Here is a 26962-nt window from a genome sequence, read left to right as displayed (position 1 = left end):
AAGAAAAACTTGGGTTTTCTCACATTTGCTCTACTCCCAGTCTTCCATAAAAAAATCAACGTGTCTTTAAGAAAGCATGTAGTTTTCATTCTGACTTGAAGGAACGTGCTTTGGTTATAGTTTCTCCTCAGAGTTCAGGGCGGGTTCCCTTTGATTCTGGGCTCCATGTTGTTTTGGATTCCGAGGGCTGCTGCTCAACGTACCACCAACTGAGTGGCTTAAAACAACAGAAACGTCTTCTCTCACCGTTCAGGAGGTCAGAGTCTGAAACCAAAGTGCCCTTAGGGCCACATACCTTCGTGGCCTCTTCCAGTGTCTGAGGGTCCTGGTGGTCTTTGTCCTCTGTCAGTGTAACTCCAGGCTCTGCCTCTCCCTTCGTGTGGTCTTTCCTCTCTGGGTCTCTCTGTGCCCAAGTTCCCCTCTTCTTTCTCTTGGAAAAACACCAGTCATTGGATTAAGGGATCTCCCTTGATCCAGGATGATTTCATGTATAAGATCCTTAGCTTAACTATATCTCAAAGATCCTTTTTCCAAACCACACATTCTGAAGTTCTAGGTGGACATGAAGTCTCGGGAGACACATGCAAACCCACTACACATGTGAAAGGCTATTTGGGGGACATTAAGTCATGGAAGTGTTCATGTCTCTGCTTGGGAATCCCAGTGAGCAACAGTTTCCCCATAAATTTTTGCCCTGGTCCTCTAGCCTTCCATCCCATCAGAGCCGCCAGAGCAGAATAGCCAGGGTAAAGGGTGGTAGGGACTGAGACTGGATGATGTAGGCAGAGGTTAGGTCCTAGAGGAATGTTGTCCAGCATGGCAAAAGCTTCAGATTTTGTAGGAAGTATGATGGGAAACCCTGGGGGAATTTTGAGCAGAGAGTGACATGGTCTGATTTGTGTTTTTGAAAAGACTCTTCAGGCTCTATAGACTTACGGAGTGGGCTGAGGGGAAGACAGACAGGAGTGGAAGTTTAAAAACCAGTTAGGAGACCGGGCAAGAAATGGCGGGGGTGTAGACAATGATGGTAGCATTAGAGGTGGTAACACCGTGAGAGGCGGTCAGATTCGGCATGTGTTTTGGAAAGTGAGTCAACATGACTTGCTCAAAATAGCTAGCAAGGAGCCAAGAAGGAAAGAGGAATTAAAGATGATTGCTCCCTTTGTAGCTTGAATCACAGGGCCAACGGTGAAGCAATTTGCAGAAGAGTGCGATTAGGAGAGTTGATTGGAGGTGATGGGGAAATGCACAATCAGGAAATGCACAAGTCACACTTGTAAGGCCTCTGACACATCAGAGCAGAGACTCTGCTGTATGAAACGTGCATGACCCTGGAACTCAGTGGGAGGTCTAGACTAGAGAAATGAATTTGGGTGTCATTAGCCTGCAGGTTCTGTTTAAAACCAAGGGATTGAGTGCAGTCCCCTAGAGAAGCAGGGCTGAGAACACAGAAAGGCTGGAAGATCAAGTCCAGAGGGGCGCCTAGGTGGCTTAGTGGGTTAAAGCCTCTGCCTTCGGCTCAGGTCATGATCCCAGAGTCCTGGGATCGAGCCCCGCATCAGGCTTTCTACTCAGAGGGGAGCCTGCTTCCCCTCCTCTCTCTCTGCCTGCCTTTGCCTACTTGTGATCTCTGTCTGTCAAATGAATAAATAAAATCTTTAAAAAAAAAAAAAAAAAAGATCGAGTCCAGAGACTCCATCAGGTGAAGGTCCAGAAAGAAGCTAACAAAGCAAGACTGGTGAAGAAGAAGGGAGACCAGGAGAACGTGGTGGTGTTCCTCACGTTAAATGAGCAACTGGCCTGAGGGAGGGGCCTGACTCTTGGGTGCCTCGACCCTAATCCACACTATTCTCCTTACCTTAAATTCAAAGAGATGATTTTGTAACTGGACCTACAGGTTAAGCCATATTAAACTGCCATCATTAGTATATCAGAAATGATTGTGTGCTAACAAATTTCACAGGGCTCAAACTAAAAAACTACCAAGCATGAGGCATCTGGCTGGCTCAGTCGGGAGAGCATTTGACTTTTCATCTCAGGGCTGTGAGTGTGAGCCCCATGTTGGACAGAGTTTACTTTAAAAAAAGAAAAAAAAAGAAAGAAAATTACCAAGCAATGCAATATTCCTTTTCTATCCCTCTTAGGGGTGGGAAAAAAAGTTCCCATTTTGTGTCAAAGGGCATTCAGATTTTTCTTTCATGGTGATCCCTGTGCCTTTGCCTCGTCATCTGTGTGACGCTCTAGCTCATCTTCACTGGGTCATAATGTGAATTCCCGCTTTCTGTCCCTCAGGAAGAATATGTTCAAGAAGGCATTAGATGGACGCCCATTGAGTACTTCAATAACAAAATCGTGTGCGACCTCATAGAGAACAAAGTTGTAAGTATTAGTCTGGCATGTCTCTTCGCTGCACACAGGTTTATGTCAAGTGGGTTTTTGTCTGTCATGTCCTTGTTTTAGAGTAAGCGAAGTGACAAGTCTGATTTGCAGAGAATTTTAGCAATTACACCAGTTGTGTGTTTGGATGTCCGTGTAGTAATATGAACATCTGTATATGGATAAAATCCCAATTTACAAATGGAAGCTGTTACTGAATTCTGAGAGCAGACGTCTGTGACCTAAATGGGTGGCGTAGCGAATGAAGAGGCATAGCATTGGCCCTGCCTTCTGGACCATCTCTGCAGCTCGTAGGACTATAGCTCTAAAATTGAACCAACAAGAAGTTTGTAGGTAGAGATGGCCACAGTACTGTTTGTTTGATTTGTTTTTTTATAAAAGTCCAAAACTGGAAACCGCAAAAACATCCAAGGACAATCCAGTCATTAAATAAACTAGCGTATCAGAGCAGGAAAACATAGGCATTAAAATAGTGAGTATGAAGACTAAAGCATGAAGATTGTTTGTAAAATAGTGCTAGGCAAAAAAAGTAACGCATGAGAGAATGTGTCCGCCTTGTAACCGTGTAAACCATGCCTCTGTGGGGAGCACTAAAAGCGAACATTAAGAAATGATTAGGGTCAGAGGAAAATGTTTTCCTTTTTCTTTTGGGTTTTTAAAAGCAATTTAGTACAAATGGGGGTCAGCAGATAGTGATCTGTATATGAGTTTGAATAGAACTTCAGAGAGTGAGACTTTTTTTTTTTTTTTTTGAAAATGGACTTTCCTCCATCATGAGATCTAAGTGTCTAAGTGGTAACTCCCTTTTGGGGTTATTAATGGCATTCTTGCTCAGAGGGAAAGACTGACTTTCAAGATGGTATCTTGAGTCTGGGGAGCTATTTCCTTGCTTGAGAAAAGACGAGATAAGCCGCTGACCTGGGGCTTTAAACAGCCGCTGACCTGGGGTTTTGCTCTCTCGGTCCCCTCAGAACCCTCCTGGGATCATGAGCATCCTGGACGATGTATGTGCCACGATGCATGCTGTGGGGGAGGGAGCAGATCAGACGTTGCTGCAGAAACTGCAGATGCAGATTGGGAATCACGAGCACTTCAACAGCTGGAATCAAGGCTTCATAATTCACCATTATGCTGGAAAGGTATGCCTGGAGAGCAGGGGGGATCCCGTGGGAAAGGAGAAGTTACCCTTCCCAGTGTCTGCCTTCGTGTTTTAAGCCTTTGGGTCTGTGATCTGTTTTCTCATGAGGCAACTGAGTAACGGTATCCACACAGCTTCATCTGCCTTACTGGATTGTATTCCTTCAGCATTCATCCATTCAACAGCATGGGGCCTGTGAAGGGCAGTAGATACTATTGCATATTTTAAGCCATGAACCACCCTGGCATGTATATCAACTGCTGAAGGAATGGGTTTTTGTCTTGCCTCTTGCTCCAGTCACAAGCCTGTATCCCCCACTTCTGTGCCTGCTGGGAGTGCACTAAGGCTTGCTTTTGGGACCCCTGGCTGGCTCAGTCGGTAGAGCATCTGACTCTTGAACTGAGGATCGTATGTTCAAGCCCCATGTTGGGCACAGAACCTATTTAAAATAAATAAAAATAAGGCTTGCTTTTGATGTTAGTCCTCATAAGATGCATGATTTTGGCTGCCTCCCAGGTACCAGTCTTTGTACTGGTGATACAAAGATAAGTAAGTTGAGGTCATTTATGGTCTTCTAATCCTCTGGAAATGCACTGGTCTCACCATTCATCCCATCGAATCTCTTGTTAACCAGGGTCCCTGACCATGAGTTTTAGACTGACTTGATCCAATTATGATGCCATTTGTGAAAAAAGTTCCAGAACCTCAAATGACATGCCCCATTGGAGGGATTAATGAGCAGGAGTTTTCTTTCATTCTGTTGTAGTGAAAATTTAGGGAAAGAATTAGGTGTACTACTAAACACCCCTATGGATTCACTGGAGAAGGGATGGGTGATCATGGTAGCTGAGGTCCTAATTCTAGGTCATCTGGGCCATGTAGGCAGCCAGATACCACTTATCAACATCCACACACCATCACCACCTAAGTCTGCTAGCAAGTTAAATAAAACATGTACAGCTTTAATGTGACCGTTCACGGTGAAATCCCAATTGTACATCTGGAAATATTTACATTCCGGTAAGAATAGCCATGCCAACTTGGATTTTTTTTTTTCTTCAATGAAATACTTACAGGATAAAATTAGATTTCTTTCCATTCTTGGCCAGGTATCCTATGACATGGATGGCTTTTGTGAAAGGAACCGTGATGTGCTTTTTATGGATCTGATCGAGCTTATGCAGAGCAGTGAGCTGTAAGTGTGTTTGCCTTATCTGACAGGGGATATAGGTTTGATTAAATTTTTAGTATTAAAAAAAAAAACAACTTGTGGCATTTGAATAGTCAGTAGTTAGTTCCTTTGAGCTCTTGGGTCTGGATTATCACTGGGCAATTTGGTTTTTCAAAATAATTTTTCTTTTCCAATCCCATGTACCCCTAACATCTTCTGCCTCCAGATTCTACGTGCCATGTGCATGCCCTTCCGGGCCCCTAGCTTCATCATTTTCAGCAGTGATATCAGGGGGAGGCGACTATCCAGGGGTTGGGTTAGGATGGCCATTTCTGACTATCTAAGAGTGGAATGTTCTGGTTCTGTGATACTTTGCCCTTAGAATATCATCCCAAGAATTTTCTGTGGTCTCTTAATTTTTTGAATGGCTAATGGCTTTGCAGGATGTGAGATGACGTGTCCCCAAAGCACTTGGAAATAGCTCAAGAAGTTTGGGAAGGGCAACTTAAAAGGGATTTCCTTAGAGGTTTCTTTTAACTCTTAAGACCCTGCCTAAGCTCTAACGGTAGGAGCTGGAGGGGCATCCATCTGTCTTGCAAACCACAGGAGCTCCCAGGACCAGCCCTGCTCTGCCCTCTCCTCCCTTCTTCCCTGCAAAGGTTCCCAAGATCTCAGGTAATGGGTATAAAGTATAATTTACATGGTCAGGCCTGGGTATGCTGGGCAAATGCAATATTGTACAGCCTTCCAGATTTTATAGTTTTTAAAGCCATCTCCAAGGAGGAGCTGCCCTGGGAGTCCCTGTTACTCAAGCTGTGGTAAGATTAAGGTGAACTTCCTTAGTCAACAGCCCTGAGTCTGACAATTTTCTAAGAAAACTGAGTGTGCTTTTCAGGCTTTGGCCATAAGTTGTCCTACTCTACTTCATTATCTACCATTCATCTCCCCTCCCCTCCCTCCACCTCCCCTGGCCCTCATCCCGTGCTGTACCTCCCCTGTGTTCAGGCCCCTAGCTTTGGAGATCCCGAATTTGTTTTCATTTGAAAACACACAGAATCAATTTGCTCTTCTCTTAAAAAGTCAGGTCAGCCCGCAGGTCCTGCCTTGTGGGTTTTTATGACCTGCTTTCGGATTTTTTTTAATCATTAAAATTCTGCTGAGTTTGAGAGCTGTTGACGGGCCCACATAAACTCCTACCCTATAGACATGGTCTGTTGTTCATTAAACACGTTTACAGCAAAAATCTGTAATTGTGTCTAGTCAAGTTGAAAGTAGATTGTTGGGAGACTTCCTAGAAAATTCGTGATGGCCCCAAAGCCATTGGGGAGGAATTGAATTTGAGGGTCAGATTGACGGTTTACATGGATGACTTTATTCCGTCACTCAGCACATAGTTATCAAGCACCCACTGCATGCCAGACTGTGTCCAGACACCAGGGGCACTGAGGTTACTAGGACATTGTCTCTGTCCCGTGTCTTGGTGCATGTGAACAAACGCAGCTATATTGGAGCGACTAGCGAAAATCTATTCAACAGGCAAAGGACTGGTGAATTACTACTGTTCAGCTTAAAATGACTTGTACTCAAAAGCACAGTTTGTCAAGGTTTTTTGTAGGGGCTGGAGACACAGTGGACTGCTGGCATTGAGTAGGCAAAGGTCACCGTTGCTGCTAAATATCCTACAATGCGTAGGGCAGCCTAGCCCTCCCCACCCCAACAAAAAATTCTCCAGCCCCAGATCCCAATACCTATAGCGCCAGGATGGAGAAAACTTAGATCAAATCAGGATCTGCACTGGATCTTGACAGTCCATACACACACCCAAGCTCCCATGTGTCCTGCTAATCTTAACTCAGTGAACTTGTACTGACCCCCTCTGTGTGTCTTCTCTTCAAGGTACCTCGATTCCAGTGAGTGGGCAAATTCAAAAGGCAGAGTTTCTAAAATGCATTTTCTAGGCTTAGATGCTAAGATGCTTAGATCTTAGAGTTCTTCCTCTGTTTCTCTTGCCCACCGCTGATATCCCCGAGTCACACCTTGGTGTGACTTGGTGACTCGTGCTTTGAGTCAGATGGCCTTTCTGGAGCCAAGGTTATGAGCTTCTGGATGGCCTTCCTTTCCATTCTCCATGGAAGCAGGCTTTCATCCCCCAAGGTACCCACTGATGGCTAATCCTTTCTCTTTCTCCCTTTCCAGACCTTTTATAAAGTCTTTATTCCCGGAAAATCTGCAAGCTGACAAGAAAGGGCGCCCAACTACTGCCGGAAGCAAAATAAAGGTTGGTTCTGTTTGGGGAGGGTTAGAGATTCCTATAAAAGACAGGGTTTTCTAGGAGTTGGGACCTGCACCCTTGGTCCAGGATGAGGTCAGTGAGTTGTAACAGCCTGGTTACAGAAGTTGCCCAGAAGTAATGCTTGAAAAAAGGGACAGGATCCACACCGAATTTGACTTGGCTGTCCTGAAACCCCAAATGGATATCAGATACCTCCTAAGCTTCACAGTTGGCAGATGACAGTCAGCTGCTTTCTAAGAGGAAATGGCTTTAATCGGAATTTGGAAGAATTCACATTAAACGATCAGAGAAAATTTTAGGATTGAGAACCACATTTTGGATTCCAATGACCTTTTTCCAGACCGGACCCCGACACTTGCCAGTTATGAAACTTTCACATACCTGGAATCCTCCGGGGTCTCACGGGGACAGTACATGCACCCTCCCCACTGGGCGTTATAAGCCCCTCCTTTCTGCAGACTGTGGGCACACCTGGCCCCCTCGTGTCTTAACATCTAGAAGGAGTTCTTCCATGGGGCGCCTGGGTGGCTCAGTGGGTTAAAGCCTCTGCCTTGGGCTCAGGTCATGATCCCAGGGTCCTGGGATCGAGCCCCGCATGGGACCCTCTGCTCAGCAGGGAGCCTGCTTCCTCTTCTCTCTCTGCCTGCCTCTCTTCCTACTTGTGATTTCTATCTGTCAAATAAATAAAAATAAAATCTTTTAGAAGGAGTTCTTCCAGTTCTTCCAGGAGCCCCTGTCGAGAGTGCCCTGTGTTATCTGAGCCACTGTGTGATGAAGTTCGTGGTCCCTAAGTACACTCTGAATTTAGAGGTTGTGTCAGACACACTTAATCATGTAATTCTGTGAGAAAGTCACTAAACTATTTTTAAGATATCATACCAGTTAAATACCACCCCAGTTTGATACTCCGTGGGATTATCGAATGATTAACAGTAGGGCTCTGGGGACACGGATGTCCCTCGCGTGTGTTGAAATCCCAGCTCTGGCTTTTATTAGCTTGTGATTGCCAGCAAGTTGCCTAAACTCTCAGTGCCTCTTTTTGCTTTATCTGTAAGGTGGAGATCTCTGTACCTATCTCAAGGGGGGATTGGGATCTGGAATTCAGCAATCCATCTAAGACAGGGAGCGCACTGCCGGAGACATCAGACACACGGAATGTACCTGGTCACTGATTACACTCCGCTCCGTCAGCGCCCCCCTCCCCCCACGTGCGCCATGCTTACTCGCCTCCTTCTTAGTGGACTCTTGTCTGCGCATGTCCGTGCCCCCTCCCTGGCTCTGTGCCTCCAGATCCTCCTCCCCTCCTCTCCGTCCCCTCGACAGCTCCTGCCATTGGACACCACAGTTGTTGTCTGCTCTTGTCGCCAGCTCTCTTCTCTGTTTCCTGTATGGAAGCTTGCCTCCCCAGCCCCTGAGGGCAAGAACACGGGCTGGAGTAAAGGAAACCATCATCAAAACCTCACAGCAGTGGGAAGATCCCAAGCGAGAGCAGCCTTCGGGTCTGGAGGAGGAAGTCCGATGCAAGCTCCGTTTTGAACTAGATTGTAGAGTCCTCTGGGACTAGGAACAGTCATGTTCAGAGTACCAGAGACGTTTGGTAGCCCTGGGATGATCTCTGGATTGGGTTCACTGGAGCGAGAGTCCAGAGCAGAGAGCAGATGCCATTCTCATGAGGCCCCAGATAGTAATGTCTGTACGAGGCTTCTGACTCATGCCTTTACTTCAAGGTCCTGGATAAGGATTAGCTCTGGGCTGGAAAATCTAGTCACAAGACAGTCACATTCAGATCCAAGGGGCCCAGATCATCAAGGTCACAATGACTCACTTTCAAGTGGTCTGGATTCTCCGTGGAGCTTATTCCCTATAAAACAGAGGGTGGAGGTAGAGGCATTTTTCTCCTCGTTGGAAGATGTGATCTCTTTCTTTCTTTCCTATTTTTGTCTGGTTGAGTGCTCAAAATTGCCACCTTCTGGGTGTGCTCAAAATATTCAGCATTGCAAGGACTGCAAAGATGACTGTTGTCTGGGGAGGTCAACCTCAAGTCAGCCAGCTTAAGTAGGATTTTAATGCTGCCCATATTCTCACTTCTGGGGTACCCTCCTTCGTGGACTGTGTGACCCATGTCCATTTGATGGTTTACTTCCATGTAGGGATGAAAGTCTCCGTTTTACGATCCCCTCTAAAACACGTGTTAGAGATGCATAGCCATGGTGAATCTCTTAGAGCTCTTCCATCCACAATACTTTGCAGATATCAAGTGTCCTCTTAATGATATCCCTGAAGGCACACATTTAAAGGGACGTGGAATTCCTTGGAAGAGGAATTAAATTTATGTTTAAGGTGGTTTTAGTGTTGGGTATTCTATTGTATTCCAGCTCTTTAAAATCGCAAACTGATCTGTAGGATCTAATTAATGAATATTCATTTGGTGAGAACCCCTGTTTTCTTATTTGCAAATCACAGTATGCTCCATTTAATAGCAATTTCTGATGTTGAGGCTTCACTAAATTCTACATTGTCATGGCTCCAAGGGACCAGTTTTGCAGTGAGAGTCAAAGATGGACGCTGTGGGAAATTGCACTGAGCTCAGCACTGGCTAAGTGCACAGGCCGGCGGCTTCGTCTGAGTGAAAGCAGACTCTGGTGGGGTGGATGCCTCAGGAGGTGAAAGCATCATGTGGGGACGGGACTTAGTGATTTTTAACATCTTTTCCAACCTTTAGATTAAGGTATTAGCAGTCTTCTAGTTCAATCCACTTAGTTTACAGATGGGGAAACTGAGGCCCAGAGAAATTTAGTGGTTTGTCATGTAGCTTGCCAACTGTAGAGGCAGAACCCCAACTCGGGCTTGCTAGTAATCTGTGTTGATGGTAGAACAGGGCATCTTGACCCTAAGCCTTTTCTCGCTGTCCTGTCTGCATGTTTTGCCTTACGCTTCTGTTGGGCAAGTGCCTCTGGTAGCCTTCTGTCCTAACCGCTGGACTGCTCTGGGCTAGGGTCTGGGTAAATCCAGTTGCTGCTTCCCAGCCACCTCAGGAGACGTCTAAGGTTGACTCTTAGCTGAATTCAGGATAATTTTGATGGTCAAGGTATAGTCCTATTTGCCGAAATGAATTTTCCCACAACCTCAAGGCTTTATCTACTCACTCATGATGTTAATTCCTCTTATATCACACCAAAAAGTATCTCCTGTCTTCCTTAGGAAGGCAGGATAGCTTTGTGGTTAGGGAACAGACTTGGTAGGCTGCACACTTGAGTTCAAGCCTCAGCGCTTGTCGCTAAGGGCGCCATCTTGAGCAATCCTTTCTTTACGGCACTGTAAAATTGGAATAATAATAATAATAATATATTTTTTATTATTTTATAATAATAATATAATATTATTTATTATATAATATATATAATATATAATATATAATATATATAATATATATAATATATATATTATATATATTAATATATATTATTATATATATTAATATATATAATATATATTATATATATTATATATATTATATATTATATATTATATATATAATAATAATATAATATAATATTTTATAATAATAAAATAATATATTATTTTATTATTTATTATTATATTATATTATTATATAATAATAATAATAATAATACTACTAGTAGCTAGCGCTTAGAGTCGTGCAGAAGAGATGAGAAGGCCCATGTGTTTAGCCCCTGGGGCACGTTCAGTAAATGTCATCCCATTATTACTCGGGAGCTAGAGCGACCCGTCAGGTGGCTGGTCACTCGGGTCACGTTTCCCCTTCTGTGCACTCAGACTAAGGTGAAAAGAAGATGTGCTGTTAAAAACTTAGGACTGAAGAGTCTGCCAAGGGATTCTTGGGAATTAAAAAGGCTTGACACAATGAAAATATTAAAAAAAAATTGGGAGACTTGAAAAGAACCTGTGTTATGAGCAGGCCCTGTCACCTCCTGTGTTGCAAAGATCATCAGAGTTGCTCTCGAACACGGTGGACGTCGGCAAGAGGAGATGGCAGTCACTTCACTTTTTCACTGTAGGGCTCTGCTTTGGCCTTACAGCATCTGCAGCTTCGTCCTTCTAAGCATTGCAGGACGTGCTGTATTCTGCACATCTAAGCAGAGAACATAATTCACCAGCGAATCTCTTGCTTTGAATATACCCAAGAGTTTTTCTCAAGGGTTTCAGATTTCCCAAACCCATGACAGCAGCAAAGCCCTAATTGCAAGAGGGCCGTCTACTGTAGGCAGATCCCTTCTGCTGACTTGGTCATGGTTTTCTGGCTTTCGAGATCCCTCCTCTCTGTTGTCCTTGAGAGGTTTTCTCTCTTCGCACTGATTTGCTTGGGAAGAGAGTTTGCGTGGGCCGCCTCCTCGGCCCCACAAGGGCTTAGCCGTGTGGTGGTGGGAATGCTGATGTGAGCCCTGCTCCTGTTTCTTCCAAGCTGGAGATGCTCCTGATTTGAAATGCATCATGAGCGATTCCAGCTTTATTTATGTGGCTTTCTGTGCTTGAGCCTGGTTTCCTTTTGGGTACCCCGTATGCAGGTGGTGAGAGATGATTTCAGATTGAGTATTTGGCAAAGGGAACAGGTTTGTAAAAGGACATGCTGAGGAAGGTACATGAAGTGAAATTTTTGATGTATCTCCCACCCTTTATGTTTCCATCATTTTTTAAAAAGATTTTATTTATTTATTTGACAGACAGAGATCACAAGTAGGCAGAGAGAGAGGGGGAAGCAGGCTCCCCGCTGCAGAGAGCCCGATGCGGGGCTCAATCCCAGAACCCTGGGATCATGACCTGAGCCGAAGGTAGAGGCTTTAACCCACTGAGCCACCCAGGTGCTCCTATGTTTCCATCATTTTAGTAAGGGGATTCCTCATTGGTTGGATTGCCCAGCAAGAGAGTACGCGGGCTTTGACGCTTTATCCTTGCAAATAATCTCTCCTCCCCACCCTACCCTCGCACCAAAAGAAAAAAAGTTTATGAGAACAATGTGTTGCAAAGGCCCACAATCAACATAAACTTAATTTGTTAATAACTGGCCTGCTTCCTTGTTTCTCACAAAAAGAATGGTATGTGAAGATTTACTGGTTTTGTTATTTTATTTTATTAACTAGACTAAAAAGACCTGGTCGTTTTCAAAAATCCAGTTTCAAACCCATGTGTAAGTGTTAAAATCGTCATAAAAGTCAGTAGAGCCTTAAGAAAGGAAGTTGACCAGAGGGAAGCTTGATGAACAGGTTGTTACGAAGATTAATTTCTAGCTATTTCCACGCTAGAGTTTCATAGCTCCCCTTTGACAGTTGGTCTGCTTGAGAGAAAGTGCCATGTTTCCGTCTGATGTTACTCTTCCCTTCTAGAAACAAGCCAACGACCTTGTGAGCACCCTGATGAAATGTACACCTCACTACATCCGCTGCATAAAACCGAACGAAACCAAGAAGCCCAGAGACTGGGAGGAAAGCAGGTATGGCTAAGACGGCAGACAGGGAGGTGGAAGCCAGCTGAGGTGGGCCTGGCCTACGGGCCCTCGGCTCAAGGTGGGCCACCGATGCCAAGGGGAGAAGCAGTTTAAATTGTTTTCAGATGTGTTTCATGTCCTTGTGTCTTAACTTTTCCATGAGGAATAAGCCTTCCTTCCTTGTCTTTTCCTAACATTTTAGCAGTGCCATTCAGTTCAGAATTAGAAATTTATTATGTTGATCTTGGCTAGTCTAGGGACAGATGGGAAGCGGGGGGAGCCTTCATACTGCAGAGTTGGGCGGGTTGTAAACTTAGTTGGAGGCCCCGTGTAGACGTTCTTAGTCCACTTAGCTTCTCACTGGTACCCACAGGATGGGGCCTCGCGTGCTCAGCTCGGGGTTCAGAGGGAAGGTCTGAAGGGCTGGTTACAAAGCCATCTGTCATTTACTGTTGCTCTTGGGGTCCTGGGGGCATGTGCTAGGTCTGGTTCCGGCCCCTGAGGACTCACTGTGTTCCTGAGCAGAGTGATGACTCCCTCCAGGAGGGATCAAGCCCCAGGGAGGCGTGTGACGTAGGGCGTGCAGCGAGCCCTCTCCCCTCTAACCCCTGAGGAATCCTGGGCCACCATTCCTCCTACAGCTGCCATTAGGGATGTGGGCTCTGCAGGCTGGAATGGGGGTGTTGAGTGGGAAAATGTTAAGGATGACTGGCGAATACAGTTTTATCCAACGGGCAGATCCAGACACACACTCCTAAGACTGACACCAGCGTCCGTGAGCACAGGGGAAGCAGGACTGACGCAAGGCATTACAGTGATTGGACAGGAGGGAGGAGCCCGCCATTGTCACCAGGCAGTCAGGTCCCCAGACAGGGGCATGCAGAATTACTGTCTTTTTTGTTTTCTCTCTTGGAGAAAAGTAGACAGAGTTAGGTATCTAGTGACCTATCAAGGTTCAGCTCCACAATGGCAAGACAAGGAGGGAAAGTCATGGCTGCCGGCCACCCCCTCTGAGAGACGTGTGTAGGTCCGGTCCCATCCTGCCGGCGAGATCCTTTCTAGGCATGGCAGGCCGTTACGAGAAGGAAAAGACGAGTGGTGAGGAAAGTGCCCAGGCCCCAGCGTTCAATATCCGCCATTCCTTGTTGGTGTTGTCCCACGTCCTCTGCAGCCTGAGTCTGTTTTCTCACCTCACGATGCTGCGGGATATAGCAGCCTTGCATTTCCTCTGTCTGCGGTATTCTGAGGGATCTCATCTGTAGGTCCATGCTCCTCAAGCGTTGTTTCTATTGAGGGGCTGACTGTGATTCTTCTCGAATGTTACTGGGTAATGACACAGAGCCTCGGAGGAGGGACCCACTCTGCCAGCTCATCAGTCCAGCTTGCAGGGACTCTTGCATTATTAGCAGACTCTACAGTCTTCCTCTACATCAATGTGACCCTAACCCAGCATCTAATCTACCCTGAGAATTATTCTCCTGACATTTCCGTGTGAACAGCGCTTGTGTTCCTTCCCAGCAACTGTCTCGTTTCCCTGCAGTCTTCTCTCCCGCGGCAGTTCCTCTGAAGGAAGGTAGAATCTGACCACCCCCCTTCTTGGTCATTCCCCTGGAGGTACTTAATTTGCCTTCTGCTTTTCTGAAATGTGTCCCTCACTTTCTCCTTTGAGACTAAGAAGGTAGCAGCACTGTCACCTCTCTTCCCACCTGAAGATAGAAGATGTCTACTTATTCATTGATTTATTTAGCTCTCAAGCTTGTGGATGCACCAGAGTACCCCTTCGAGGGCTTGGTAAAACCTGGGCTGCTGGGCCCTGCTTCCGGTGATTCTGATTCAGTGGGTCTGGGTAGGGCCCAGAAATGTGCGTTTTTAAAGATTTATTTATTAGAAAGAGAGAGAGAGTGGGGGGAGGGGCAGAGGGACAAGCAGGCTCCCTGCTGAGTGTGGAGCCTGACGGAGGGCTTGATCCCAGGAGCCTGAGATCATGACCTGAACCAAAACAGATGCTTGACTGAGCCACCAGAAGCCCCTCGGTGATGCTAGTGTGGGTGGTCTGGGTTCTCACACTTTGAGAACAGCTGGTCTAGGGCAAAGGCCTGGCCTGGGATTTGGAAGGACTGTATTGTGGTGCTGGCCTGTCACTAAGTGGTTTGAGTGAGACATTATATCTCAGTCCTCAGTTTCTTCCTCATTAAACTGAGAGCGTCAGTTCAGAATGGGATCTCCTTCAGTCTGACAGAAGGTCTCTCCCAAACCTGGAGGAGCTGTCAGCCTGCCTCTGCCTGTCTCTATGTCACTCCCATCCTCCCCACTCCCACGTTCACATGCACATGCACCTCGTTACGTCCCAGGCACATATACACACCCGGTAGAAGGCGGGTGACACAGGTGACCTCAGAAACGGATTACAGGATCTTGGAAGCAGACATAGTACTAAGGGGTGCCTTAGGCCATCTTTCCCCCCTACTTCAAATCCCACCCAACGCCCCGGCCCCGGCCCTTTCCAATAAACGTCATCTTAAGTGAAAGCATCTTGCTCTGCCTACAAATGCAACCCACACCTGCCCAGCACACGCTCCCTTACCCTGTATAGATTGCTCTTCTCAAAGTCTCTCTATTATAGAAATTTTGCAATAGCTACTGGTCGAGTGTTTTCCCAGCCCTGGTGCTATCTTCTCATAAAATCCAAACTGATTCACTGAAATAGCAAAAAATGGGGAGATTAAGACAAAGATACATTTATACGTAAACCCCCATAGAATCCCCCACAATGGTGTTTTCCTTTATTTATTTACTTACTTATTTACTTAAAATCACATCACTGGGGCACCTGGGTGGCTCAGTGGGTTAAGCCTCTGCCTTCGGCTCAGGTCATGGTCTCAGAGTCCTGGGATCAAGCCCCGAATCAGGCTCTCTGCTCAGCGGGGAGCCTGCTCCCCCCGTCTCTCTGCCTGCTTGTGATCTCTCTCTCTGTCAAATAAATAAATAAAATCTTTTAAAAAAATAAAATAAAATCACATCACTTACTTGCCTTGCAGTAAGGAACTTCATAACGTCCATTCGTGTAAGCAGGTGTTAAGAAGTCTGCGATATTTGTGGGTCAAGTGTTGACTTATATTACAAATGGGATTGCTTCCTGGGATGCGCCCCTCCCCCCCATCCCGGTTCAGGTTTATTATGTGACAGATGGTTTCATTCCTTCTGAGTGTGGAGAAGTTAGGGGCTGTGAAAGGGCACTGTGCTTCATTGGTGGGGATTACACGGTCAATTGAAGTTCTCGGTGGACAGGGTTACTCATTCCACAAGTTTATGGGGTGTGGTTTATTTTTCTTTTCCTGTTGAAAATGTGTTTTTGTTTGGCTCTTGCGAAGTTGCCTGCCCTGGGTTCTGAATTGCTGTTCTAGCAGAGTTGTTCTCAGGCCTTGACCTACTTGCATTAACGGCCAAGGAAAGTCTTGACGAAGACTTGCCCCAAGGGAACCACTGGGCATTGCCAGCCTGGCTGATGTTTACTGAGGAAGGGACAGTGCTCCAAGGTTATGCAAAAATCAACTTGGATCCTTTGGTTAAATAAAATGCTAAACATTATGGAATTTGCTAAACCGATCGTCCTGTGGAAGAAAATTTCTGTAAGACAATTTCCTGGTGATGGAGGTTAACAGTGAGTGAAACAGTGTTTTAGCATGAGGCTTATTCTTTCCTATGGAAATGGAACTGATTCTACTTGAATCAGTGGGTGATGTATTCCCTACCTCAAAAGCGTGGGATAAAGCCAATATTTACGAAAAATACTTAAAATGAGCAAGTACCCGGGGCGCCTGGGTGGCTCAGTCGGTTAAGCATCTGACCCTTGTTTTCAGCTCAGGTCATGATCTCAGGGTCCTGGGATCAAGCCCCACATCGGGCTCCTCTGTCAGGGGGCGTCTGCTTAAGATTCCCTCTCTCCCTCTGCTCTTCCCCCTCCTCGTGCGCTCTCTCTCTAAAGCAAATTAAAAAAAAAAAAAAAAAAAAAAAAAAACTTTGTAAAAAAAACAACCAAACACCTCTAATTGATACCCTTGTGTATTTTCCTTAGCAGAGAAAAGGTCAGTGGTGAGTTTTGGAATTGGAGGATAGGAGAAAGGAAAATTAATTATTTCCCTGAATCTGATCTCCACTCCTTTAGTTAGCCAGACACGTGTCACGAATCAAGTGTGGATATTGAATATTACTTTCTATAAAGGGTTGTTTTTTTTTTTTTTTTAGATTTTTATTTATTTGACACAGAGAGATTCACAAGTAGGCAGAGAGGCAGGCAGAGAGAGAGGGGGAAGCAGGCTCTGTGCTGAGCAGAGAGCCCGATGCGGGGCTCGATCCCAGGATCCTGAGATCAAGACCTGAGCCAAAGGCAGAGGCTTAACCCTCTGAGCCACCCAGGCGCCCCCTCTATAAAGGTTGTTTTAAAAAGTACTTCTCTTGAAGGAGCTGACATTTCTAGATACTGGTCAAGTAAAACCAATCGAACTTGTCCCTCACTGTGTGACCTCATCCTGCCTGGGCCAGTCCAGGCTCCACCCCCTCATCCAGCTTAGTTTTGCTTCTGCTCCTTCCTCTCCCATTGCCCCAGGTCACAGCCTTTCCCACCTTTGTGCCTTTGCTTCCACGGTGCCCCCCTGCGTTTCCCTCCTCTGCATCTGGTGAATTCAACTCATCCTTCCAGACCCAGACACACGTCACTGTCGGAGAATACCAACCCCGCCCTCCCATGAAAAATCCATTTCTGTCTCTAGTCTCCGGTCCTGGTTTACTTATTGTAGCTGCAAATGCATGAGCATGATAGCAGCTTCATGTGATGCGTGCCAGGAGCCAGCTCAGGACTGTCTATGCAGTGTACCCAGTTAGGAAGGAAGAACTAACATCATCATCCTCTCTCCAGACATGGGAAGTGGGGCACAGAGAGGTTACACAGTGGCAGAGGTAAGGCCATGCCGGGAAGCCAGCCCCAGATCCTGGCTGTGAGCCTCCATGCCGCCTGCAAGGTCTGCAGCGGGAACCTGCTGTCCTTTCCCGGTTCCCTAGTGGAGGACGGCCCAGAGGGCCCCATCATAGTTGCCAGCACGTCACAGCTTCGTCAGGGTTGGGGCTCGCTGTGAGCCTTGTTGGAGAGACAAATGTGGGGTCCCCAGTGACCCAGTGTCCCCTGGACAAGGCCGCTGCTAGTGAGCTCTACGGTGCAGCAGGTCACAGGTCACAAGGGGCCATTCCGCAGGAGCATCATGAGTGCGGCTTCACCCCAAATGTACTCTGTGGGGAGAAGGCAGCTGCCTCCCCACTACAGCACAATTTCTCATTTCCCTCAAATACCATGTTTCCCAGTGTCCACATTCAGCCAGCCCATGTCATGTACAGCAGAGTCCCCACTGCCCTCCCCGAGGGGATGCTCAGAAGCCAGTGGCCGGGATCTGCCACTTGGCTTCCAGCAAAGTGTCCTGGAAGCCGAGTGGCAAATCCCGGCCACTTTGCTTCTCGGGAAGGGGTGAGGCATTTTCACCAGTGCGTGCCCCCATACCCCTGCTCTGTCCCCTCCTCGGACCTACCAGGCCTACTAAGCCAGAATCCTCAAGGCGGGGGCGCCTGGGTGGCTCAGTGGGTTAAAGCCTCTGCCTTCGGCTCAGGTCATGATCCCAGGGTCCTGGGATCGAGCCCCACATCGGGCTCTGTGCTCATTGGTGAGCCTGCTTCCTCTTCTCTCTCTCTGCCTGCCTCTCCACCTACTTGTGATCTCTGTCTGTCAAATAAATAAATCTTTAAAAAACAGAGTACCTCAAAGCAAGTCCAGGGATATCTTTCAAAAAAAAAAAAAAAGAATCCTCAAGGGGCAGGGTAGGGGACATTTGCTCTGATGTGAAAATCACGTGAGAACACAATGGACCTCCCTCCATTTTCCAAAACACACTGGCGGTTGCTGACTCTCATAAAAACCAACTAAAACTATCATTTACATATGTCATTAGAGAATTTTTCATTTAGGTCTTTGAAATTATTTTATATGCCCTTTCTTCTGTTGCATTTGAAAAGCTGAGTTGTGTGATCTCCTTGGGTCTAGAGACACTATTAAATTTAGGTAGAGAACAAAAATAGCTCTAGTGTCATTTAATTCCAAAGTTAAAAGTTCTTCCCTTTAGTCTTTCGAAAAACAGATACTTCTGTTCATAATCTCCGTAACAGGCATATGGCTTTTTGTTTTACCATTTTTGGAAATAGGTGTGTGGAGACTTCTGTAATTGCTGTATTTCACAAAAAAAAAATTTTTTAATGAATATTCTATAACCTGAGGGTCAGCTCAGTATAAATTATAGTTTGTTTGTTTTTGAGAGAGAAGGGGGAAGGGCAGAGGGAGAGGGAGAGAGAGAATCCTGAGCAGGCCCTGCGCGCAGCAAGGAGCCCAGTGTGGGACTCGATCTCACAACCCTGAGTTCATGACCGAAGCCGGAATTAAGAGTCAGATGCTTAACCAACTGAGCCACCCAGGCGTGTGTGTGTGTGTGTGTGTGTGTGTGTGTGTGTGTGTGTATACATACATACATACATATATGAAATTCAGCTGCGTACATTTAAAGATCAGATTAGCTTTTATTCAGTGATTCCCGAATAGGGCAACATCCCATCTAGTCTATTTACATAAAATGGAGCTCCTAAATTGTAGTCTTTCTAGTGTGTCCTTGCTGCTTGTAATTGGGGGCTTGCGGGGATAGTGTGGCTAAGAGAACAAGATGAAAGAATTACCCAGTGATATCCCCGCTCTTTCCTCCTTTACAGAGTGAAGCATCAAGTAGAATACCTGGGTCTGAAAGAAAACATTCGAGTGAGAAGAGCTGGTTATGCCTATCGGCGCGTCTTCCAAAAATTCCTGCAGAGGTAAGAAACTGGTGACTGTGGACTCTCTTGGGTTTGTTTTTTGTTGTTTTGTTTGTTTTTGTTTGTTTGGTTTTTGTTTTCTGTTTTTTTGCTTCGAACAGGTTTTTTGAGATATAATTCACTTACCATAGCATTCACACCTTAAAGTATATAATTCTTTGGCTTTTAATGTATTCATAGACTTGGGCATCCCTCACCACAATTAGTTTGAGAACATTTTCATCACCCCAAAAAGAAACCCCACTTCCCTAGTCACCAACCCCCAATTCTCCCCTCACCTCCTGCCCAAGGCACACACTTCTTTCTGTCTCTATAGAAAGAATTTCAAAATACTGCTATATTCTGGCCATTGCGTAGAAATAGAGTCTCACGGTATGTGTCCTTCGGGTCTGGCTTCTTTCAGTTCGTGTAATGTTTTTACGGGTCGCCCGCGCTGTGGTGTGTATCTGCGTTTCATCTCTACCCGCTGCCCGGAAATACTGGCTTGCGCCGATATTGCGGTGCTGTATTACATTTTACTCACTCGTCCATCAGCTAGCTGATGGGCATCCATTGTTTCCACTTTTCGGCCAGTGATGAGTAACAGAGAAAGCTGCAGTCAGCTTTCACATACACATTTTTGTGTTTACATGTGTTTTTATTTCTCTTGGGTGCTCACCAACAATGGAATTACTGCGTCCTCTGGTAACTCTTTGTTGTACCTTATTGATGAATTGTGAGATTGGGTTCCAGCGTGGCTGTACCATTTTGTATCCCTACCGGCAGTGTTCGAGGGTTCTCCTTGCCGATTTGCTAGTATCTGACTTCAGTAGCACCTATCCTGGTGGGTATCAGGATGTGGTTTTGATTTCATGACCCTGGTGGGAAATAAGCATATTTCATGTGCTTATTGGCCTTTAGAGAAGTGTCTGTTCAGCAGCTTTGCCCATTTTTAAATCAAGCTGTTTGTCCTTTTTTATTAAGTTGTAAGAATTCTTTTTACCATTGCTTATTGTAGAATTAATCGGTAGCCACAAGTGTTTGGTCTGCTTAGTGTAACACATCAGTTTAGGAATTCATGATAATTGTGACATGGGAAGGTTTAACCTGACTGACCAAATTAGTAGTATGAAGATGATTTAAGGAAAATACTTAACCTACTTAAGAAAATAAGCTTAAAGTATTTAACCTCAAAATTTTTGTAGAGCCCATGTATAAACTTAAACTGATTTTCATGTTTCTGTTAAAGCATATTTGACAGGACCTTTACTCAAATTGCTCTTATTTTGTGCTCCTTGTTTTTGAAAAGGATAGAATTTAGTGTCCTTAATATTACATGGTTTTAACTTCTCTTAACAATTTGAAGTTAATGGGCTCCTGCTGTATTTTCTACATCTGTTTACTCTCGTTTAAGAGAGAAGGAAGCCATATATTAGCATTTTAATCAGAAAATAATTATATCTTCGGGGTATATCTAGAGGAGCAGGATATAAGAATTTTTTTTTAATTCAAATTTTATGTAACAAAGAGGTTGCTGGCTGAGGAAGAGCGTCTGAGGAAGAACGTCGTTAAGGTTTTTGACATAGAGTAATTCTAATGAAGCAGGGTTTCCTTGAGGACTGTCCTTGTTTCTTTTGTCCTGAGATTGGAACGGCTGGCCTACCGGTCACCAGTGTGAGTTTTTGTATGTGGAAGGTCATTAATGTGGAAGGTCAAGAGACACTTAACAGAAGGGTGGGGCTTCCCATGTAATAAAGCCCCGTTGACTCTGTCCACACAGTCAAGATTCCGAATAGTTTGAGAGGCAGACTAGGCATGAAATCTACCCTCATGGCTCTCTGAATTGATAAAAGGGCCCACTCCACCTAGGGTGGAAACATATGGAAAGACATATTTAGGAGGTTGAGAAAAGAAATCTGTCAAGTTCTTGCATGACGATAGCAGCAAACATTTTGCTGACAAACAACTGAGATGTGAATTACCAAAGACTACTCTTCTTTAAACAGATCGAGAACACAAGCTAGAATGGGATTTCTCAACCTTAGCTATCGACATTTGGGGCTGGTTGAGCCTTCGTCATGGGGGCCATCCTGTGTGATGGAATGCTACTCTCTGTCCCTCCCGAACTGTGACAACCATAAGTGTACCCAGATACTGCTTCCTGTCCCCTGCTGGGGGTGGGGGTGGGGGTAAAGCCACTTGAGAACCCCGGCTTAGTTAATCATTGAAGTTTTGGCCACACTGCATGTCTTTGACAAATACCCTTTTTTTTTTTTAAGATTTTATTTATTTATTTGACAGACAGAGATCACAAGTAGGCAGAGAGGCAGAGAGAGAGAGAGGAGGAAGCAGGCTCCCTGCCAAGCAGAGAGCCCGATGCGGGGCTCGATCCCAGGACCCTGGGATCATGACCTGAGCCGAAGACAGAGGCTTTAACCCACTGAGCCACCCAGGTGCCCCAACCCTTTTTTAATTAAGAGGGAAAAAAATTAAATACAGAAAACAGTGAATGAAAAATATTTCCTCCATCTTTCCCTAACTCAGAAGGGCCTGCCTTCAGTAATTCCAAGGCATTCATAATTTTATCCTCCTTCAGTAGTTTTTCCTGTATTTAAAAACTCTTTAATCTTAAAAGTCTCTCCAGTTGACATTACTATTAAAAACTAATCAGATATTTTTAAAAATTTAAACTTGGGGGTTTTCTTGTGGATGTTTTGTTGTTTGGTTTTTGGGGAAATGGATTCTGAAAGACCTTGTGCCTTCCATATTACTTAAAAACAGACAAGCCCTTGGGTCGCCTGGATGGCTCAGTCGATTGAGCCTCTGACGCTTGATCTCAGCTCAGGTCATGATCCGAGGGTCATAAGTTCAAATCCCGTATTGGGCTCCATGCTGGGCATGGAGCCTACTTTAAAAAAAAAAAAGACAAGACATCAGACTTGACCTCCATAAGCAATGCCATGAGCCTCCACACTGGGGAGAACAGGCTGTGTTACAAGTTTGCCGCAGCTCCGTAAATGAGCCGTGAAATGACATGGTTTGGTGATAACATCTGGAACCTCTGTCAAGTATGTCAAGTGCCACCCTGGCCCCATGCATGGGACTTTCTTCCATGCCTGACACAGAGTTAACATGTAGTGACTCTCTGTTGGCCCCTTTATGCTGAGGGACTTTGACTGAAGTGATTCTGTCCTTGGCTGTCTCCCCTCCGGCGCTCCTGCTGTGGGCTTTTCCTTTCAGAAGAGACAGATGGGCAGCCCTGTCTTAAACAGAGCAAGCTGTTTTGATGTCCTATATCTTTTGATTTGAGAATCCTAGGAGAGTAATAAAAAGAGAGTTCGGAAGAAAATTTCTCTCTCAATAAAAAGTACTCAAAAAATGGCTAGCAGGCTATCTGTGTCCATGGGCAGGGACTATTTCTCAAGAGACGGTGCTGCTTTCCATAAGGTGTGTGAGTCCGAGATCCTGGTCATGCCGGACAGGGCCAGAGCCTGCCACTGTCTGTCTCGTCCTGAGATCCTCTGTGAGTAGCTGAACCGTGTCATACCTTTATTCTCCTCAGGGCTGAGAAAAAAGGCTTTGTTTATAAAGTGGCTTTCTAGATGCCTGCAGAAAGCCTGCGAAGTGAGAAAGTAACAATCTGAAGGAAAGGGGTGCGTTAATACCCAGTATGACTGCCCGTGTGCCCGCCTCCTACACCCCTCCCTGGGAAGGAAGCCCGCAGGTCTAAACAGAGCGGTAGTTCACACACAGCCTAGAGCTTAGAAAATGGGTTTAGCCAATGAAAAGTGGCCTTTGTGTGTGTTCATTTCCTCCCTGAAAAATGCTTTATGTTTATCAAAACCATCCCTCTTGATTTTGAATTGGAGACTAAAAATCAAAAAGATGGCTTAATATCCCCACCAGTGGGCCATGTGCTCTTGAAGTAAGTCCCGTCCTGCCTTCAGAAGGAACACCCTGTTCACCACCCTCCACACAACATTCGTATCTTTAGAAAATGTCAAAAAGCTATTAGAAATGGCAGCCCCTTTGACTCTCAGCTTGGGAAAATAACCGTAAATTCTTAGAAAACAACTTTTCAAGCTAGGCAGCCCTTACTGTGGCTGGAAATAAGCCCAAACATGGGATCTGATTCTGAGGAAGAAAAATCTGATAGCAATGTAAGATTGTAACAATCTAAAATTGTTCTTATGGCACCAACATATTTCCCTTGACCTTGACCCAGCCTCTCAGAATGTAGAGGGCGAGGGAAAGGGACGTTTGTGAAGAAAGTCAGTCCATATCCTAGGCAAGGGAGATGAAGAACAGAAGGCTCAGGAAAGCATGGGGTGTCCAGAGTATCCTAAGAGCTGCCTAGACTTTCGTGTCCTTGGATGTCAGAAACAACCTCAACTCCAGTGCCAGCGCTGGGGTCAGGGCTGCATTTCCTCAGAGGAGGAAACATTGAGTGGTCATCTGAGATAACAAGGAGCCCGTGACCCGCCAGTCCGGGGTGAAGAGAACAGCCAACGCACAGGCCTTGAGATGAAATTTTGGCATAGTTGGGTCTTAAACGGAAAATGCCTGATGAGAGGAATGTAAGCTGTGATCTGCATCTCTCCGAAACTCGGGGCTTCCTTAGTGGGAGAGCCTTATACGAGAGTTGGGCGCTGGTCTCTCTGATGAATACAAAAGGAGGTAAGGAGGGCACATCAGGCATTCTGGCAGCTAGGGAGCCATAGCCGTGGTCTGTGGTCACAGGGCCCTGGGAACGCTATGCAAACCTCACGTCTCCCCTGGACCTGAACTGTTAGAAGCCTTGCCTTGTCAGCTAAAGGGAGAGAAAGTCTCTGCAAAACAACTTCCGTACTATAAAAAAAAAATCAAATGCAAAATGCAGCGTCATTTTAATGGGGGTGGGAGCGTGTGAATTGCAAAGAGCTGCCCGTTTGCGGTTGTGCGACACATACTTGCCTTTAGAATTTTGATTACGTGGAGCCAGCCAGAATTGTACTCTCAGAAACTTGTCACCTTGGAGGCCTGGCTTTCTTTCTCTCCCGTAGCCTGCATGAGTTTCTCTCCTTCATCCATTTAGCTTGCCAGTACATTTCTGCCTGTTCGGCGGGTCCCCCGGTGGCATCCAGAAGGGTTCTGCTCTCCGTCATTTATGTGTGGCTTCGTTTGTTGGACTTCATTATGCCGCACATGAAATGTATTCATGCAAATGTGTGGCTTCAGTTAGGTATTTTCATTTTTAAGTTTTTTATCTCTAAATAGGGAATAGGAGGGTTTGCTTCTTCGAGACATTTAAGATGTTATCAAGGAAGACGTGGAGATTTGGGAGGAGCAGAGAAAGTCCCTAGAATCACCTTGTCCCAGCTATCTAACGCTAAGGGTAATAACCTGATTCTGTCCTCTTAGTGAGCTCTGGATGCCGAAGGCATGGCAGCTCTTCTTTTCAAGATTCCTTTCTCCCTTCGATGCCATAAGTCAGTCTAGTCCTGGTAGTAGCTTCTGGGAACAAAGGGCCTGACTTCTCTGGAGGCCTGGAGCCCATTCATTGCCTCTGTTCTAGCTGTGCCTGTGCAAAGGCCATGCCTCCAACTTCCCTTCCACACTCCTCTCTGATTTCTGCACCCCCTCCCCCTCTCAGCCCTGCCTTTCTTTCGTTCCTTCCACCTTAAGTCTGCGGGACCTTCCACATCTGACATCCTGTAGTGCTTCTGTCGCTAGTGTGTCAGCGTTTCACATAATTACAGAGTTTGTAGCACAGATGTGTAGTAAATTGTATGGTCTTTAAAAGAAGTACATACACATCACCACTCCACAGCTTATATGTAGTGTGGTGGTTGGGGTGAGATTGGGGTTCACATCTCAGCTCTGACAGTTACTAGCTAAGTAGCCGTGGGTGGGTCTCTATCTGCCTCTGTTTCCTACTCTGCAAAGTGGAAAGACCAACTGAATCCGGTGGCTGTGAGAATAAAATGAGATCATCCAGCTAAAGCACCAAGAACGACACCTCATGCAGACAGAACAGCCCATCGTTGTTGGCCGTTTTCTTTTGGCTCTGACCGCGGAGCCCGGATGTTGGGGAAGGTGCTTGATGTGTGGTATGAACTACACGGGTGCCCTCATGGAGGAGGCGTAATGAATTAAGTACAAACGTGAATATAATTACAAACTGTAATATGTTTTCTGAAGGAAAAATAGTATTTTCTGTGAGAGAGACTAGCGGGGCAGGGGGGATTTTTGCTTGAGTAGTCCAGAAAGACTTCTCTGGAACTGTCACTGAAGGGGAAGGGTCCCTGCACTAGAAACAGCCACTGGAGGCGTTTGTAGAACGACACAGCCTGGTTGAGGGAACAGCATGGGCCAGGCTCTGGGGAGGGAAAGTTTAGCGTGTGTGAAGAAGAGCCCGTCCTCTCAGGCACACGGTGAGTAGGAGAGAACATAGAGAGAAGAGACAAGGACCGCGTGACCAGGGCCTTGGGACTCGAGATGCACAGAATTCCAGAGATGGACGTGGATCCTTAGGAATCACCACTGCTTACAGGGAGCTTTCTGAAACACTTCGCATGAACTGTTTTAAGGCCACGGAAGAGATGAGGGAAACCACTACTGAGAAAACAATGTTTGATTTTGCCCGAAGATTGTCACTGGCCACCTTCTGCAGTGCTATTTTTAGATGGTGGTAGAAAGGAAAAGCAGATTTTCACCAGGGCGTTAGCATGGAAACGGTCGGCTAGGGCGTGGGTAGGAGGGATCTCCGAAATGGGAACGCCAGACCCGCTGGTGCCTCATGGCTGTCGAGACCTGCCCCTCAGCCCTAGAGCAGAGGTGAGCGGGTCTCCAGGATTCTGGGTAGTCCAGTCCGAGTGTGACCCTTCTCTCCCTGCCTGTCCTCCCAGGTACGCCATCCTGACCAAAGCCACCTGGCCCTCATGGAGAGGAGACGAGAAACAAGGGGTCCTTCACTTGCTACATTCTGTCAACATGGACAGTGACCAGTTCCAGCTCGGGAGGAGCAAAGTGTTCATCAAAGCCCCGGAGTCTGTGAGTGCGCGACTGTCCCCCCCCCTCCACAACCCCGGTCGTTTCCTCAGGGCCGCCTCTCCCCCCACAGCACCTCTCCTGCCCCTCCCTGCACAGGGATGGCTGCATTCTCCCCCTTCCGTTAGTCCGTGCCTTCGGCGTCCTCACCCCTGCTCCCAGTCTCTCTCTAGGTCATTCCCCACATCCCTGCTCCTTGTAGCCCTCAGCGTGCGCAGCAGGTTTAAGAAGTCCTGGAGTAGTTTCTCTTCTTTCTCACTGTCTCTCTCATTCATCCTCTTGAAACGATAGGCCATTGTGTACCCAGAGCCTTATACAGAACATGGCTCACGGCAGGTGCCCACCAGTCACTTAGAGTGTCCAACGGTGTCTAAGCTGAAAGGGACTTCTTAGTCCCACACAGGAGGCTTGGGTAAACTTACATCCTTGCCTGGGCGACACCGGTCAGGTCATGACACATGGACATAGGCTTCCTCCTTGCAGGCAGCACAGAGCTCACAGTGGGGAGTCTCAAGACTCTATCTTGAAAACCCTGAGGGAGTCTGGAAAGAACTTTGAGGAGACAAGGAGGAGGAGAACTCTCTGGGTTCATGG

At 46.2% G+C, this 26962-nt stretch overlaps 1 protein-coding gene across 1 annotated transcript in view; it reads left to right on the top strand.

Annotated features, from left to right (window-relative positions):
• The window catches only part of MYO1E (myosin IE), a 194131-nt gene that overhangs the window by 136737 nt on the left and 30432 nt on the right, over window positions 1-26962 (top strand). Inside the window, exons 13-19 of the mRNA XM_080807694.1 lie at window positions 2293-2379; window positions 3369-3536; window positions 4645-4730; window positions 6903-6984; window positions 12363-12469; window positions 19262-19360; window positions 26227-26371. Of these exons, the coding sequence (XP_080663820.1) occupies window positions 2293-2379; window positions 3369-3536; window positions 4645-4730; window positions 6903-6984; window positions 12363-12469; window positions 19262-19360; window positions 26227-26371 (774 nt within the window). The remainder of the gene's footprint in view (window positions 1-2292; window positions 2380-3368; window positions 3537-4644; window positions 4731-6902; window positions 6985-12362; window positions 12470-19261; window positions 19361-26226; window positions 26372-26962) is intronic.

This window comes from Martes martes (genome assembly GCF_963455335.1).
Source record: "Martes martes genome assembly, chromosome: 7".
NCBI lineage: Eukaryota > Metazoa > Chordata > Mammalia > Carnivora > Mustelidae > Martes > Martes martes.
This window is presented reverse-complemented; position numbering and strand designations above follow the sequence as displayed.